General features: G+C 38.2%; 1 protein-coding gene across 1 annotated transcript in view; it reads right to left on the bottom strand.

The window, feature by feature from the left end:
* Positions 1-17696, bottom strand: part of LRP1B (LDL receptor related protein 1B) — a 578117-nt gene that overhangs the window by 329959 nt on the left and 230462 nt on the right. The window contains exon 9 of the mRNA XM_086465459.1: positions 11653-11815. Within this exon, the coding sequence (XP_086321585.1) occupies positions 11653-11815 (163 nt within the window). The remainder of the gene's footprint in view (positions 1-11652; positions 11816-17696) is intronic.

Here is a 17696-nt window from a genome sequence, read left to right as displayed (position 1 = left end):
AGTAAAATATTACTATGTTGAGAAAACTGTCTACATGACAAATAACAAAATAGTAGCTTAACAGGGAGCCTAATACATAAAAGACAAACAAACAAGCAAAATCCTTGAACTTTCAGAAGATGTAACACTTTCACATCAGTAAACCATGTCAAACATTCAGGAACACAAACAAGAGCTTAGCTTGGTGTAGTCAACCAATTTCTGTTCCAATTTAAACATTTTGGTTAGAGGTCTGATTTTCTGTTGAAGTCAGTGGAATCCCTGTTGGAAAAGCAGTTTGCTTATTTTCCTCTCCTTATGCTCAGACAAATGAGCCGTGCCAGCAGAAAGGACCATATATTATCATTCCGCTGGATGAGATCAGCCCAGAGGCAGTGCTTGTGTCTGAAGGAGTCCATAAGCAAAAATGTACATTTGTAAAACTTACAAAACTGTAAGACTGTAAGTGGTTATTTTTCAGCAGGTAAAAAGGCAGTGAGTTTGAAATATCCTACTATTAATATAATGTTCTCATTTAAAATCTGTTAAATACAAATACCTGAGTATTTTGGTTTGGGGGTTGTAGATTGCTGTCAAATTGTAATGAATAAAAATGATCTAAATCAAGCTCAAGCAGAGTCAATGAGATCATTTTTTTCTTCATGGCCTTTGTCTAGGCTTCTCTGTGCTAAAAGTTTGCACCTTCAGGTAGCTAATTACCCATTGATTCAAGGTAAACATGTTTTCCAAGTGCCAGTCTGGACAGTGCCCAAACTCATAAATTCTGTATCTCAGAAACACTAAGCCTGAGGCCAACTGCAAACTTGGACCAATTTTATTATTTTTGTGTGTGCATGTGTTCTCTCTGAAAACGAAAGAATTAGCTCAAGGTACCTGGTAATGAGCAAACTTAAAGCCAAAAAAAGGTTTCTAGTACTACAGCATATTCAGTTTGAAAACTAAAGAAAGCAAGTGCTCCCTCACTTTCACAACTTTCGGTGTATTTTTTCAATATGGCAAAGTAATTGATTCCCCTTCCAACGCAAGGCTGACATAGTTGTGTATTCCAATAGGTGAAGGCCTTTTAACAACTCATTTAACAGCTACGTAACCAAACAGGAGAAAGAGAAACTTTGTCAGTAACTCGGAAGGACTCAACCGTAAAGAAGAGCTGCTCATCACCCACAACGCCCAAAACCTTCTACCCAACGCAGTCATTAGCCTTCTCAACCACACCAGGAGAAAGCTGCTCCTACTGCTGTATGTATGCACACGCAAATATGACTTTTAAGCTTACAATTCGATTGCAGTCTCTGTTAAAATCAAGGCAATTCTTAAAAGTCCAGGATGCTCCTCGTGTACGGGAACTTTTGCAGATATTCCATTGTACATTTTTAATTTTGGTATCAAAATCCTTTTACACCAAGTTTGCAGCTTCATTTGCACTAAAACCTACCACCCCTAAAAGAAAATGGAAAAAAAAACAAACAAACAAACAAACGAAAATTTAATTTTTGACACTTTTTGCTTAAAAACTCTCCAATCCCTTCAAGTGGGGAAGCAAAACAAATGATTACTTCGGGAATGTTTCAGCTGCACTTTTTAAATAGCAACACTGAAATGTTAGTAGATATGTTTATTCACATTTAGTCTTCCAGTATCCCATTCTTTGACATTATGGGTTTATAGACACGTACCCATGTACAGCCTCCCGTAGTGAGGAAGGGTAGCATAAGGCTAGAATATCCCTGCCAGACAGAGTCCTAAGCATCCCAAATAACTGAGATTACAGCTTTTACATGCACCATATGCTAACATCTCCTCAGCCTTCTAAATGTTTCCTTCATCTATCAAAGTCTCTGCTAATTAAAATGAGTTTTTTCCTGTCCTTTCTTTAACAAGGAGCATAATAAACTACCTTTCTATTTAACCACTCTTTTATAGAAAATAGTCACGGATTTTCTCAACCTTCTCGTTTCTAGATTAGACTACCTCAGTTCCTGCAGGTTTTGCACAGACCACTTTTTTTTATATTTTTATTTTCTATGATTAACTCCAGATTTCCTCTGGCTTTGCTATACCTTCCACCAAAACGGGTCACCTGTCAGCTGAGCTCCAGCAGGGCCTGTTCACATCGCTGAGCACAGCAATGAGGGCACGGACATGCAAGAAACCTCAGGAAAACAAAATTTGGAAAAACAATATGAAAAACTAAGTATCTATGTAAGCAACCTCAAAAGAACAGCAGTTTCTGTCAGGACGGCTGCTGATGAATTAACTGAACAGGTTTCATCATTTTTGCAAGTTTGGGTGGTTCTGGTTAATCTGGAAGAGTAATGCCAGCGTTTTGCATTAATTTAATTCTGTTCATTTTATAGGAAAAAAAACTTAAAGTCTCTCTCTCTCTCAATATATATATGTATATATTCACAGACACACACTTTAAATCCACAATAATGCAGTACAACTTAAAAAAAGATGGGTCCTGAACAGTTATTTTTTAAGATAGTTTTCTGTGCTTCCACTCATGTGGTGCCCTAACTCTTTTCAGAACCTGTCTTCAACATAAATGACCTTACAGAAGCTGGTTAGATAAGACAAGCAGGTAATTAAAAAAAATGAAAGGAGAATTCAGATGGACATGAACATAATGTACATGCATTATAGAGCCTTAAACTCCCATTTATATTCTTGTTCAGAAACAAAGTGGCCTCAATTCTCTCTAGCTTAATTGCTTTCATCTTGAAGAAAATCATTGATAAGGTGATTTAAATCATGTAGCTTTTGCCTGGACATTTCAGTTATTAAAAAAAAAAAAAAAAAAAAAAAAAAAGAGGACCTCAAGACTCCCACACTAGGCAGAATAACCTGCCCATCTTCCAGCTCCCTCACAAATAACAAATTCTAATTCATAGATTCACAGTAATTTCAGTAAAAGATGAGCATTTTGATCAGAAGCTTAATTAGCTAAGGACTGAAGGACAGGGATCTGAGGACAGGCATAAGAGTAACTCCACTAATTACACAGAGACAGTCTAAAACCAAAGTGAAAGGACGTGTCTTGCATCAGCCGTGACCTGCCCCAAGCAATCAAACTCACAGAGTTTTATTAGCGTTGTGTCTGTTCAGTGTTCAGCCTGGTTTGTTGAGATGGCTGAAATGGTAACAAAAAGCACCAGGGAGACCCCATAAAAAAGTAGGTTTGGGTAATGATGACAGAACTCAGCTGACAGCCGAGTTCTTCAGGTGGGTTCAGGAGGACCTGAGCCAAGTGAGAGAGAGGTGATGCTGCATGGAAGGCCCTCTGGACCAACCAGCTGAAAGGCAACTTTTGATACGTGAAAGAGCTTTACTGACTTGCAAGCTATTTTATATTTTGCCATTTTTTTTACAAACTACAGCTATTTTGTGATTTCATCAATCGGTTTTTCTTCCCACTGAATTTTTTCCATAATTATTGACACTACTCAAATATTGTTCCTATTAGTAGCAACACAGCTCTGAAATCCATTACCGGGCACATGCTGCATAAGGAAAAAGCTTACTTAAGTTTGTGTTGCAAAGGCTGTTTCATCAGTATTACCCCAGCTAGCTTTTTTATTCTCCAGACAGCAGTACTGATTATTAGACAGTACCATCACTGTGAACATCACCTATACTAGTAACACTGCCAGCCTTCACTTTGCCAACTCTTTGACAAACTTTTATGATCACTGGAAAATGTATTATTTATTCTACCATTTGTTTTCATACCGAGCACAGTACATCTTCCAGTATACACAAACGATTGGATATTAATTGTAGTCATCAATTATTAATTTCAGTAGTATTTGATTACAAAACCACTATGCACAATAGCAAATGCACTCACATAATGACTTGTAAACGTGCACGTGCCAAACTTGTTCAAGCTTATTCTACTTTTACTGTCTTGATTATAGCAGTGACTTTGATCCAAATCTATACCCTGCTGGTGGTAATGAGTTCCCTTCTAATCCAGTTGTGTAATGTGCTTGATGTTCTGATCCCTTCAGTTTTGCCAGTGACTGTGAATACTTTCCAGCTGTATTAACTGACCTTTTCATTCTATATTCATAAATTTATTATTTTTTTTTTAATGTACTGAAGAAAAAACATTATTTCTGCTATTTTCTGTCTGGACATGCATGCAAACCCATCTCATGTTCCTTTGGGAAGACGGCAGATGAAGCTCCCCCCAGCTCCTTTCCGTCACTACCAGCAGCAGCAGCAGTGAGGCTTCCCACCGAGCGCAGCTGTAGTGCTGCTCAAGAAATAAAGTTTCAAAGGGGATCAGGCCCAGGGAGAAACGACACCTCAGTTTAGTTCACAACAAGTAAGACTAAAAGATGGAATAGCGTGGAACTGGAAGCACTGTTCTGAGAAACAAAGATCAGTCAAAAAAAAAATCTTTTTTTATGCTTCCTAAATGTTTAGCAGGCATTTGAGCTAAAAAGATGACAACAAAAGTAAACATAATTTTAAAAGATTTATTTTTGGTCCGATTAAGTATTTTTTCTCCTCTCGGTTGTTTTGGCTACACTATTACATCATTTCCAACTGTTCACAGCCTGAAAGAGGTTGTAGAGGGGGAGGATGAGCAACAGAATCTGAATTCTTCATGAAAACTTTCATATTATGATTAGTTATTACAAAGTTTTTGTTGGTTTTGTTTGTGTTTTTTTTTGTCTGTGTCTTTTTTAATTAATAAGATTCTTTTTCAGGTCACCTTTAAAACTTTAAGTGTCTTATGTGCATCTTACAGCTCTTTGAAACTACTTTGTGACAAGAACAGGAACTGAGCTCTTTTAATAATGGCATGTTATTAAAATACTAATGATTTTGCTGTTTAAAAGGGAGCTTTAATGATTGTAACACTTCTCTTTGATCAGCAGAAAACGATGCCTAATCGGAGAGGGGGAAGAAAAAAAAAAATGTTTTAAGACTCAGAGATCCCTCCCAAGCCTGTGGCTGCTATAAAAACTCAGAGACAAGAGAGTAAAAAGAGAATAAAAAAGGCAGCAGACAATAAGTGTAGATGTTTTATTTTTATCCTGAAAGACTCCCCTGTCTAAATAACAATGAAGCAAATAAATAAAAATATATACTGGCTTGACCTCCCCTGCTTTTTGGATTCCTGCTCTTTTCCTCCCCTGTAAGAAACTTGATCTCCTCATTGATAAAGTCCTTGACTTTCTCTTCTTTTTCCTGGTTCGAGGAATCACTCAAAATCCAATTGCCATTTATTGCACTGTCAGGGCACTCTGCCAGGTCAGGCCAAAGACTTTTTTCGGTCTCTCTGCCTACCTGAGCAACCCCTGGGGCATCACGCCGTCCCCAGCTGCTGCCTAAGAACAGGCGTGAAGCAAAAGGCCATGGCTCTCCACAGCCCGGACACGGGGACCCCCCTTCACTACTCAGACCAAATGGGAGAAGTAATTCAAATGAAATCATTTATCATGAAATAAAAAGAAAGTACTAATATAAAAAAAAAAAAAAAAAAAGGTAATAAGAAAAAGTAAGGGTTTAAAACAAAGATACTTTTAATAATCTCACTAAGGTTCAAAATGACGTGGACAGCCTTGTCTGCAGCTACACCCCGGGTGCTGGCTCTCCTCCTCGCCGGGTCCCAGATCAGCACCCGCTGTCTCACCCTCTTAACGGGGAGGGGTTCTGTGGGGAAGCCGAAATGCCTCCTGGTGCAGCCCAGGACCCTGCTTTACCCTGCAAGTGTGTTTTGTCACCCCTCCATTCACCTTATTTCACGCTTAACTCAAGGCAAAGGAAAGGTAAATGCTAACTCTGCTCATTGTGCCTGATGCAAGGTAGAGCAGCTACACTTTGGGGCTTTTTTTCAATGATACAGGTACAGAAAACAAGAAAAATGAAATTGCTCTTAGTAAAGTTGTTTTGGAAAGGACTCTACCTCCTCATCAGCTGACTTGCTCTTTTCCAGCTTTTGCAGGTTCTGTAATACAGGATTTCAGGGCTGGCCTCAGGCTCTGTCTAGTCAAACACTCCATCAAAGACTTTACCCAGGCAAAAGTTTCTCTTAGCTTTTTTCTAAGATCCCACCAAGCAGGATCATTCTTAGTGGCTTACAAGTCCTCCCATGCTGCCAAACAGATTGAACTGACAGACCCAAAATCTTTCTATTTATATCTTCACAGGGTTAAAAAAAAAAAAAAAAGAAAAAAGAAAAACAAAAAAAGAGAAGAAAATCTCTTTGACCTCTGAAGGGTTGTTTTCCATCCTCTGGCAAGGCTTTTCCATACCCCAGGCACTATCTCCTGCGCGTAGCTCTCTAGCAAGGAGAACTCTTGACTCAACGAGTGTAAAACCTTCCCCATTTCCTTGGCTTTTTAGTGTGAACCGCTCAGCGGATCTTACACTACATTCCAGTCCGTCCCAATAAACACAAATATCCCTGGAGGATAATCATGCACAGCTTGAGTAAGCATATATGCAACAGCAGCTAATCCCTCTGGACGATAACAGGGTTCACATGACCAACATCCAACTCCTTCCTCTTGCGCCTACCAAAATTATTTCAGAAGTAGAATAAATTTACAGGTAAAAAGCAAAAAACTTTAGAAACAACTGTTTCTTACGATTTTTCCGTATCTTTTCTCAAACACGATGTTTCAAAGAAGCTGCTCAACTCCGTCCTTATACAGAAGGCTGTATTTCAAAATGTCATCTTATCTGTTGCATTCTCCAATTTTCTGAAATTTCAGACTGAGGCAAATTTCCCTACTGTGTTTCAAAAATACCCTTATGTGATTTTAATTATTACTATTATTTTCATACTGGGGCTTTGACTTTAACCACAGAAAAATCTGTGCTTAGAATCCTTAGAATCGAAGAGGAAGCTAATAGAATAGTTTTCTGTTTGTCTTTTTTTCCTCAGAACAAAATTCTGAGGTGAGGAAGGGGAAAATCTAAGCTATTAATTGTTCTCTTGTTTTGCTTTGTGGATCAGAAAGGTATCAACTGATTTCTATTACAGACTGAAAATGCAACGGAACATTTTTTTTTGCTGTTGTGTAGTTGTTTTTTCTCCCCTGACTTATCAACATCACCAAGAAATGGTACATAACACCATAACACATTAATAGATGTTGTTCTTCTAACATCATCATATCACAGTCTCTGTATGCATTTGCAAATGTTGTGTGAAAGAAATAAGCAGAGCTTTGGGTGGGTTTTTTTTATTATTTCTACAACATAGCAGGAGGAAAAGCCGATTAAAAGATTTATTCAAATATTTACATGACACACACTGGTGCTGTATTAAAGCGTGAGCTTGCTCCCTTTACAAATCTCTTTAGCAGTAAGTCTTTTCTCCCCATTGTCACTAATACAACTTTTAAATGGTAGTTACAAGTTTCCGTGACTTCAGCCTCTAATTGGGCATCCTCTCCAATTCTTCCCTCCCTCCTCCTCCTCTCCCCCTCCAGCACGCCTTGCCGTTACAGGCATCCAGGGAGGAGGCTCTAACCCCTTTCCTCACTCCTGGCACTTCTCCACACTCCAGCTTTGCTCTGCACATCCTCTTTGTAACCTCACCCTACTTGCCCTTGCTCTACACATCTCCTTACGTTTGGAACACTTTTGTGAGTGGGTGCTAGATCAATACCCTCTGCAGTTCAAAGGCTCTCCTTAAAATTCATCTTTTTCCATAAGCCTATGGAATAGAGTAGAAAATTATGATCGGCAACCCAAATCACTTCAGAGCTATCGTTACAAGTTGCACGTTGCTGGAACCAGGAGTAGCCCTGAGCCAACAGCCTTCCCTGCTATTCCTGCCTTTCCCCATCTCCTGGCATTCCCAAGAAACAGTACAATGAGTCCGAGGAGAAATTAAGACACTCTGATATTGATATTACTCCACATATGGCAGATGTCTATGCAGCAGGATTAGGACTGAACATGTCAAGTGCTCCCGTTGGGAGGGAACCTCAGGATCTCCTACCCCAACGCATTTTTCGTTTGTAAAATGTCGCTGTACGTTCTCCACGGCCATGGTGGTGCAGTGGAAGGCAACACTATACCTTGAACGCTGGAGGTAATTAAGTATAGGAATTTACAGTATGAATATGTAGATGTACACAGCAGTGCATTCTACAATACTAATTCCTAATGTTCCTGAATGCATGCAAATATCAGACAAGTTAAACAACATGCATTTTATGGGCCCTATTAAACAGAAGGGGATGCCAAGATATAGTAAATAATAAAATGCTTTATTTATAGGCATTTAGCTGGTTTGTGGCAGAGCTGGGAGAGAACCTAAATCTGATCTATCCTCTTCTGAGTTTTAAATATATTACCCTCTCTACCATGTATCAAAGTCTCATGAATATTCACACTTACGGCCAAACCAGCTGGAATCCTTTAAAAAGTCATTCCCTATGTGTACAGCAGACCTACGCTGAAGACCTTAGCTAGAGAGAGAATCATTCCAACTCAGCTCAGATTTGTTTCGTGTGACAGCCATCAGCACCATCATCTATTTTACAACAGTTTCAAGGATCAGTAAAAGTAATTGCTTCTGTTTCTTGACTGCTGAAGAAAAGAAGTCCCATATTAAAATTTATCAGAATTATGAACTGAAGACCTATGGAGTCAAACACCTTACTTCAAAGGCATTTGACAGATACTACTGCAAAACAATTTATTCTCCCTCTCTGTTTCCAATTGCCACTTTATGTCCTTCTAGCGTGGCCCTAGCTTTTTCTTCACATGTTTCCCTGACGATCTGGACTCTGAAATACTCACCGTGGTCAGCGTAGGCCCTCTGGTAACGGCCTCCCTAACACAGGTCCAATACTTACACTGAGCTACTCTTAACTGAAAATTAGTTGATGTAATAGATGAGTATCGGTACTGCAAAACCTCTCACTGGGTAAACTATTAGTTCATTGTTTGGGGCTGGGCGGGGGCAATTTTTTAGCTGGGCATCCATTAATCACAGTGTGGAATAACCAAAAAATGAAACACAGTTCAGATTGACAAAAATGCTGAAATCCTAAACCAAAATACCACATTTAGATCAGAAACACAACAAACTTGCTTGTTCAAGTCCTTTTTGAATGGCAGAATCTTTCTTCTCTCAATTTAATGTTCAGTTTTAGAAGAATAACAAAAGTTCATTTATTCATACTATGATAGGAAATAAGCTTCATAGCTCAAGTTCCATTGTAAGCTCATGGAAGAATATATAAAACTATCACCACTAAACATCTAACAGAACTCCCAGGCACAAATTAATAACACTCAAAATATATTCTTGAGAGCAGCGAGGGGAACCATTCGGAATTAAGAAATTCTCCACTGGCGCTTTATTCATTTTTCTGATAAATGAAGAATTTCTGGTTCATGAAACAACTAAATGCATAACACCACAGACGTGAACTTGTAAGGATAGCAGGGCTTGACCCTGTGCTACTACAGAAAGTTTATCAGAGGCATAAAGGCTTGTGATCAAGCTCTGACTTCCTTAGAAATGGTCTTCTCTGTGCGGGTGTACCTTCAGTTTGTAGGTACTGGGGCCAACGAACATACCGTGATAGCACTGCATCTTACAAGAGCAAACACCTTACAATGTAATTACATTTAATACCCTAATATGTAATCCTAACAGGAGATAAAACCTCACAGAACAGCCTGGCCTTCATATTTAAATAAATTAAAAAACCCAAACAAACCAAAACCGTGATTTATAATCATATGCTTTTGGTGTATAAATGTAAGAAGCTATTGCACACGCGCTTTTATGTAGCTCACTCATTCAGTGCTCAACTTGAAACATTTTTTTAGTATGGATGTTTTTGTGATTCTTTAAATAAAATAAAACCAGCAAGTTACCTAGGCAGCAATATCATGCTAATACTTTGACACAGAAATAAGTCACAACAACTATCAGCACCGAAGAGTAAAAAGAAAGGAAAAAATAATAATTAAAAAAAGACCAGAAAAAAGGAACAAATCATTTTCAAGTAGCCAGAATGCTTTTTCATCATCTGTTTGCATTCTGTACCAAAACCCAGTCACAAACAACCAGAACTAATATATAAGTTGCGGCTTATCTGTTAAAATGTAATTTAGATATCCGATTAATAGAACAACGTATGTCAGCTGACCAATAACACTGCCAATAAAGCCAGTAAAGAAATAACTGCTGAAATGCAAAATGTATTCTGAGAAATTTTTCCACCCAGTGTTTCCATCATGAAATAAATTGGTACTGCTGCACGATGCAGAATCACACTGTGAAATATCATAATCGCTTCTGGTCTTCCCTACAGGCCAGCGCTCACATCCTCGCTAAACCAGACACTATTACTTGTGTATATGGCACTGAAAAAGGCAACTATCGGAATAAGAATAGTTTGCAGCCAGCGGGTAAGAAACGAAGGAAAAACCGTCTCTCTTCTTCTATTCCACCCCTCCTCACCGGATCAAGGGGTCGGATACAGTTTTTACATCCCTGCCAGGTAGGATCGGCTAACGACAGGCTTTGGATCCATCTAATAAATCCAGCAAAGAATATTCAAGCAAACATAAAGAAAAAAAAGGCTGCTGTTTGCAAATTTGAAAGTTTCAAGCTCTTTCAGATCAGAACTTGAAGAAAATGAATTTCTACATGATTTTTTATTTTTCTTTTAAAACAACTCTGCAGTCAGATCAAGCCAAGCTTACCATCTGCTGCAGACAGAAATACAGCCATATTCAAGAACTACATTATAAAACTTCTTTGTAAACTTTACATGCAAGCTGTTCTTGTCAGAATTAAAGGCATTGTGATAATGCATCTTAATATTTAATCAGGCTTTAAATAAAGAGTGACAAAAGTCCACATATGGATGACAAGCTGCTCTACAGTAAATATTTTTGTATTTATTGAGAAGGCGCTTATGGCAGTTTAGGACATATTCCACCAGGCATTTCAGTCTAAACTACTTATGGACTAATAAAACCAAGATAAAACCCCTGTTCTAAAATCCTCACTAAAATTTAGTTTTTAAATTAACTTGATCCTATTCCTATTTAGCTACGCTTTTACTTCTTCCTTCAACTGAAAACTTTTCCCAGCTGGTGGCTGTTACAGAAGAGAAGACTTCTAGTGGCCTGTATTTTAAGCAAGGTTTTATTCCCAAGTGACACTGAATGTATCTATGGAAGAGAAACGTAATTTTACCATTTTAGCTGACGTTCTAAAGCAGAGTAAAAATTCTTCCACATTTTTACGTAATTAAACTTGTTAAAGCCACTTCCAATATTCCTGCAACTGAGGGTATACAGTATAAAAAGACCTCAAAAGTTCCTTTCCCACATATTGTAGTGAGAAACACAATATTCAGAAAAACAGAGGCAAAAGAAAATCTTATGCCAAGTAGGGATAAAACTGTTTTTTTTTCATTTTTCATTCCATTTTAAGAAGTTACAAGGCGCACGTTGCAACTAATATAGTTAACTACTTGCTACAAGTTCAGTACACGTTGCTGTTTTGTTACAGCCCCTATGCAAGTAATTCAATACAGCAATAAAAAAATAGTTTTTAAAACTCCGAATGAAACAGATGAACTATATGCAGTCATAGACAACAACACATCATATAAAATAAATCCTAATGCAGATAAATAATCTTACCCTGATGTGGGATCAACAGCTATGGCCTTAGGGTTATTAAGATCCAGCTCGATGAGGGTAATGCACACAGATCCGTTCTGGTTGCAAACGAAGATCCTGTCACTGACGTGATCCACAAAGTAAAAATTTCCCGTGATCCAGTCGATTGCTATTTGCTGTACATCTGCCAAAAGTAAGAAAGAAGAAAAAGCTCAGAAGTGCATTTGTAATACAAATAACCGAACTGCTAGCTGCTTCTCCAAGCAGATGCTCTACTCGGTTAGAGCTCAAGCTTTTTTAACACATATTACATGGAACATAACCAGGAATCCAATTCTCAACACACAAATACAGTTGGGAGAGAATTTTCCCTTTTCAAGTAGCTTCAAAGGCATCAGATACACGTTTGTTTGTAGTTCTCTTAAACATTTTAAAGTTTATAATTATAATTCTGATTGTTTTCATGGTACATTCAGAAGGAACATCACTGATGGCGAAGCCTGTGAAACAGGCCCGGAACGCCGGCGGTAGCAGACCGCAGTGGGAAGGCACTCCAGCTCTGAAGTTAGTGTTCTAGGACGGCTGTTACACCGTGGGGCTGCTACACTGACAGAGCTTGTAAGAGTTTATGGGTTAGTTATGTTTGAAGGGGACCAAAACCAGACAATAAATACTCCACAGAACTTCAAAGCAAATGTGTGTAGATATGCATGTCTAAACCCACTGTATGGAGCAGCAGACACGTGTGTGCACATACTCATTTTCATTTAAATTACTTTTAGTTTTGGTAGTTCTGAGAAACCTGGATGCTGCCAGATTTCTGATTCAACGGCCACAATAAGTAGCATTAAAGTAACTGTCTGCATGACACTTAGACAGAGATGTTTCTTTACACTGATGCCTGGAGTTTTCCTGCCCGGGATGCTAAGGCAGCTTCACAACTACCTACCACAACTGTTCTAAAACAGTGAGCTCTTTTTCTTGTGGGATCCTGGAACCACTTTTGGTAAATGTCTTCTAAATCCTGCATTTTTCTTGCAAGTCAACCTACGTGTCCATACCTAGTGTTACTGTTACAGCAAGCAAAAGTATAAAGAAGTGCAGAGAACATAACTTTATCATTTCATTTAACTAAGAATTCTTTTGTTGACAGTATTGAAACCACCCTGTAAGATAGAATTAGTTATTCTTTAATTAAGAATAACTCATTTACTGTGATAATATTTCCTGTTAAATGTTTTCAACGTTAAATATTAACATTTTTATTTTTAAAAATACTTATTCATTGTATTACAGCGGTTTCAAAATACTGCTAACATAAGTTGCAATTCTTTCACGATGAGAGAAGCCAGATGTGATAAAATATCCTTTTACATAGAAGCTTTTTTTGTTTCTTTCAGTTTTCTGTATTTCTATCATCCTTCAGAAGCTGAATTTTCAGGACTTTTTTCCTCACGCCAACAAGAACGTGTTGCTACCACCACATACATGCTGCGTTGGAGAATATAAAGTATACTCGGTGCAGAAAAAAAACCTGTAGTCATTAAGTTTTTGACAATAACTGAGGGCTTATGAGCCATGCCTTTGCTAAATACTCAAAACAGACACGGAGACTCATGCGTTGTCCTTCAAAGTGCAGGTCACATAAACAAGATTTACTCAACAAAGTACCAGGAATAGCTACCAGCTGTATTCCATCTCAGCCACCCCATTACACAGTTCACTGCTGTCTCTTCTGTCTCAGATTTCTCCTCTTCTGCTATTCATTCTCCTTTTAATTCAAAGTGAATATTATGCCTCTTCCCTTTTGATAACTCCTATTACAAAGACATGCTGAGCCAGAACAAAGAAATGCTCCATTTAGTCCAGTATCCAGCCTCCAGAAGAGGCCAATGTCAGGTGCACTATGAGACGTACAAGAGCACTAATATACTTTAGACAATAGGGAGGAAAGCGATGGGTTTTTTCGTTGTTGAAACAAAATATAGAACATGCTTACAAAAATATCAGAAAAAACCTCTGTCCCTCTGGAAATCCGTAACAGTTTAAGCATTTTCAATGTGTCTGCTTTCCATTTTCAGAAGTTGGATTCATGGAATTAAAGGTTTATGGCTCCCTGATTCAACGAGACTTTTGAAAATTGAACATAGGCTTTCATGTAAGAGAAGCATTTCTGAAAATATTTTTTATAAAGCATGAAAGTTACCAAAAGGATTCAATTTTAAATATTTATAGAAACGAAACCAGTGATTAACTTCCTGCAGTGAGAGCTCTGGAAGTTTGGAATACACTAGGAAGTGGAGGAAAAGGAACAAGCCCACTCGAGGAGGGCACTAGTTTCTTATCCTGTGGGAAAAGTACCCTTTTTTACACAAATGCGATATATACCTGTAAGGCATGCCACACACAGATTATTACATCTGTTAACATAACAATATTCACATCGATAAAACGTTGGCTCTATTGTTTCTGTAGTTATTCCTTAACATATCACAATAAATGGCACTGAACAGGTTTTTCATACAGAAACCAAGGATAATTAATTGAAGGTCATATTAGGGATAACCATTTGCATCAAAGAGTTAAAACTGAGGTTGCTCAGCGATAGAGGAGAGTGGGACATCCAGAAGCAATTTAACACCATAACCTTTGTGTCAAAGACTTCAAAAAGCACAGGTACCCCTTAACACTTATTTATCTGATCTCCCTTCCCCAGCAGGTTGTCTTTGGGAAGGGCACGGAGGTACCAGCAGCACAGACGCAGGCTCATTACAGCTGCACACCTCGCAAAGCTGTTCATTACAAAGCACGCTATGCTTAAAGACTTAATCATAGAGTTTCCAGAAAAAGCAGCACATTAATTCACATTTTTCCTCAGAAGGCTACTACATGAAACGGAAGAGCGATCTCCCACGATGCAAAGAACGCTCCTCTCAAAATCAGACCTTCTGGGGCAGCACATCACTGTAATCTCGTAATTAGCCTGGGCGTTCAACGCACAGCAGCGTTTGCCTGTAACAGTTACAAACATGTTGTAGGTACCGTTGATCCAGTCTGGATTTCGGCTTCTCTGCACCACGTGCTCTGCAGTGAATTGGACACATCCAGTTCCTTACAAGAGGAGAAGTCTATAAAGAATGGCCCGAGTCCACTCCCCCATAAAATTCTATTCTACATGAAAAATCCACTCGGCTAGCAGATAACAGTTTTTACAAATCAAACTTTTAATCTCTATGGTTTTGCTAGCAGCTGTGCATTAAGCTGCTTTGAATGGCTCTCCAGTTATCACACAAGTTGAAGGCACTGTATACCATAAAGATAAGGTTTTGGTTGCACTGGGGACTTTTAAAATATATATATAGCTTCTTCTATTCAAGAAGTTACTGAATTCATTTCATGCCTATTTCTGGATTCTTATATTAAACCCCACCATGTACAGATGTCTAGTCCACTCACATCTTTAAAGTAATTAATCTTTTTTTCATTCATTCACACAGTTGCAGAAGTCTTTAAAAACTCTCCCTCCGAAAAAAAGCTTCTCCCTCTGAAAACACACATATTTATCCTGAGCAGTCTTGTCTATATTTTTGATGTCTTTTTCCTATATTAATAACAGTTTCCTTGGGGCATTTCTGCCAAATGAGATCATCCTTCCTTTATTACTTTCTAAAAACTAGGATTTCCTCTTAAGGACTTCATAAAGAATAGTTAAGACATCATATAGTCTAAATTCTACTCCAGTTAATGACATTATGTAGATCATGGGCACAAGCAAAAGTGTGGCTAGAAGTACACTTTTTCCGTTTTTTTTTTTTTTTTAAACACACAAATATTATTATACCTTTAGAGAAAACAGCAATTTTATATGAGGGTGGCTAAATCCTCAAAGGGCACTAGAACTATATGCCTTATAGCCAAAAATATAGTTTATGAAAATCAGATCCATATTGGATGATTGCCTTCTTTCACTTTAATTTTCAAACACATATCTTGTCCTGTATGCATTGCTACATTTATTTCAATTTCAAATCAAGACTTGCACAAGACTTGAGTTAAGAGAAGAGAGGGAAAAGCAGCGCCACATTCTTGTATTTATACTGCAGTTGCAACCAAGGATTCAGCACAGGCACTGCCTACTGAAGTCAATGTTATGTTAACATATTTCATTTATTTTCCAGGTGTTTTAGAAACACTAAACCCAGAAAAATTAGTAAGCTTTCTCCATTTATACACTCCAGTAAATCATCCCTTGTTTTTAATGTGAGAAATGATCTAAGCAAACTACTCAGCGGAACTCATAGGAGTTGGAGTCTTATTTAGAAACTTCTGAGTGAACTGGGAAACGATTTTGCAGTAAATTTAATTAAAATTAAAAATGCTCATCCATATGCATCTAGTTAATAATGAAAGAGATAGACAACCTTTCTCTATTTTAAGGGAATGAACTTGGCTTCTGCTGCCTCATGGACTTTACATTTTCCTTGCTTTGAACACGGCTGCAGTGAGGACTGCCCGAAGGAACTTGGAAATCTTCTCCAGACTCGAGGTGCAACAATTTCATTGACAGTTACTATGGGAAATTAGAAATTAGAACCATGATTCATTCTTTCTCCTTAGGAATGGTTTTAGACCATATAAATATATATATATATACATATATATATACACATATATATACAGCAATTCAGGACTGATTTCTTGCTTGAATTTTCCCAGAAGTACTGCATATATTTGAAAATGCTTAAAAATAATCTTTATTTTTGTCACTTTTTTTTTTCTTCTTTTGCAAAAGTTGACCTTAAAGTAAGAATCATTTTGATTTACCCAAAAAACTAAAACTAAAAAGGTACTAATTTTTCTTCCATAACCCATACACATCTCTTCTGAATGAATGAAACAACCAAACTTCCACAGAGGAATGTCATGCTGCATTCTGGGCTTGCCTGGGGTTGATTAGAGAAGTGCTCTAAAAAGTGGTGGTTGTATCTTCAATAAAAGACCTTGGGTGGGCAGGTACCCTGACTCCCCATTAACACAGCCTCGAAACCTTGCAGGGAGGGAAGCGTTTGCTACTCCTACTGCACCTAAACCTCAACGGTTTATCTGACAGAAATCTTCCCACTATGCAGAGAGCAGCTCAGCTAAAAGTCACTTTTCCATTTATTCTATAACACAAGCACGGTGGCTTTGAGGATTGTGCAACAGTTGTTCGGGCGGTTGGCCATGTGCTAGGGGAATAAATACTTTGAGAAGCAAGAGAGGATCTTTGTAGTAAAACTTTCACAATCTTAACATTTCTGTGCCGGGCATCCTAGTGCATGGAAGATGTCAGTACAGTCCCCAGCAGTAATGCATAGAGGGCTGCAAGGGTGGTACTGCTCAAGCACCTCCTGCCAGGAAGAGTCACCTTCTGGCCTCACTTCCCCCACCGGCCAGGACAGGAGACCTGCAGCTCTCCTAGCCATGTTCACACCCCTTACTCTAAACCTGTTAGGTCAGTAACTGTTTGCCTCCAGGGCTTGCTTTCATAAACCAGCCTGGAGCAAGTAAGCGTTTCCTTCACTGGATTTTGACCAAGGAAGCACCTCCTGCTTTGTGCCGACTCAAAGGGTGAGACAGAAACAAAGGTTAAATAAAATAATAAAAAAATAACCTGGAAGCCAAATCCATGAAAAATGAGAAAGCATTGAAAATAAGTAAGAATGGGACAACATATTTGAGACGTTTTGCCTTTCCCTATGTTTTCTCAATTTTCAGGGTCTATTTTTTCCACATATTTGCATTTTACTCCTCCACGACTAGAAAGCTGCTTTAATTTTTTGACCGGAAGCTGAGATTTTAGCAGGTGAAGCTTTATGAATTGCGTCAGGTAGAGAGATAATAAAAGTGCCAGGCATAGCCAGACTTGCTTACTTTAATTTACTACCTATTTAGGAGAAAAAAACAACAACAAAAGGCAAAATTAATGTATTTATAAAGGAACAAACACTTTTTCTTCCAAAGAACAATAGCAAGCAACTTGGGCACACACTTTTTGCCTCCACCTGAGTAAAAAGACAAGTTTT

This window comes from Leptosomus discolor, chromosome 5 (assembly GCF_034619465.1).
Source record: "Leptosomus discolor isolate bLepDis1 chromosome 5, bLepDis1.hap2, whole genome shotgun sequence".
Lineage (NCBI taxonomy): Eukaryota > Metazoa > Chordata > Aves > Leptosomiformes > Leptosomidae > Leptosomus > Leptosomus discolor.
Note: the sequence above shows the minus strand (reverse complement) of the source record. Positions and strands in the feature narration are given on the sequence as shown.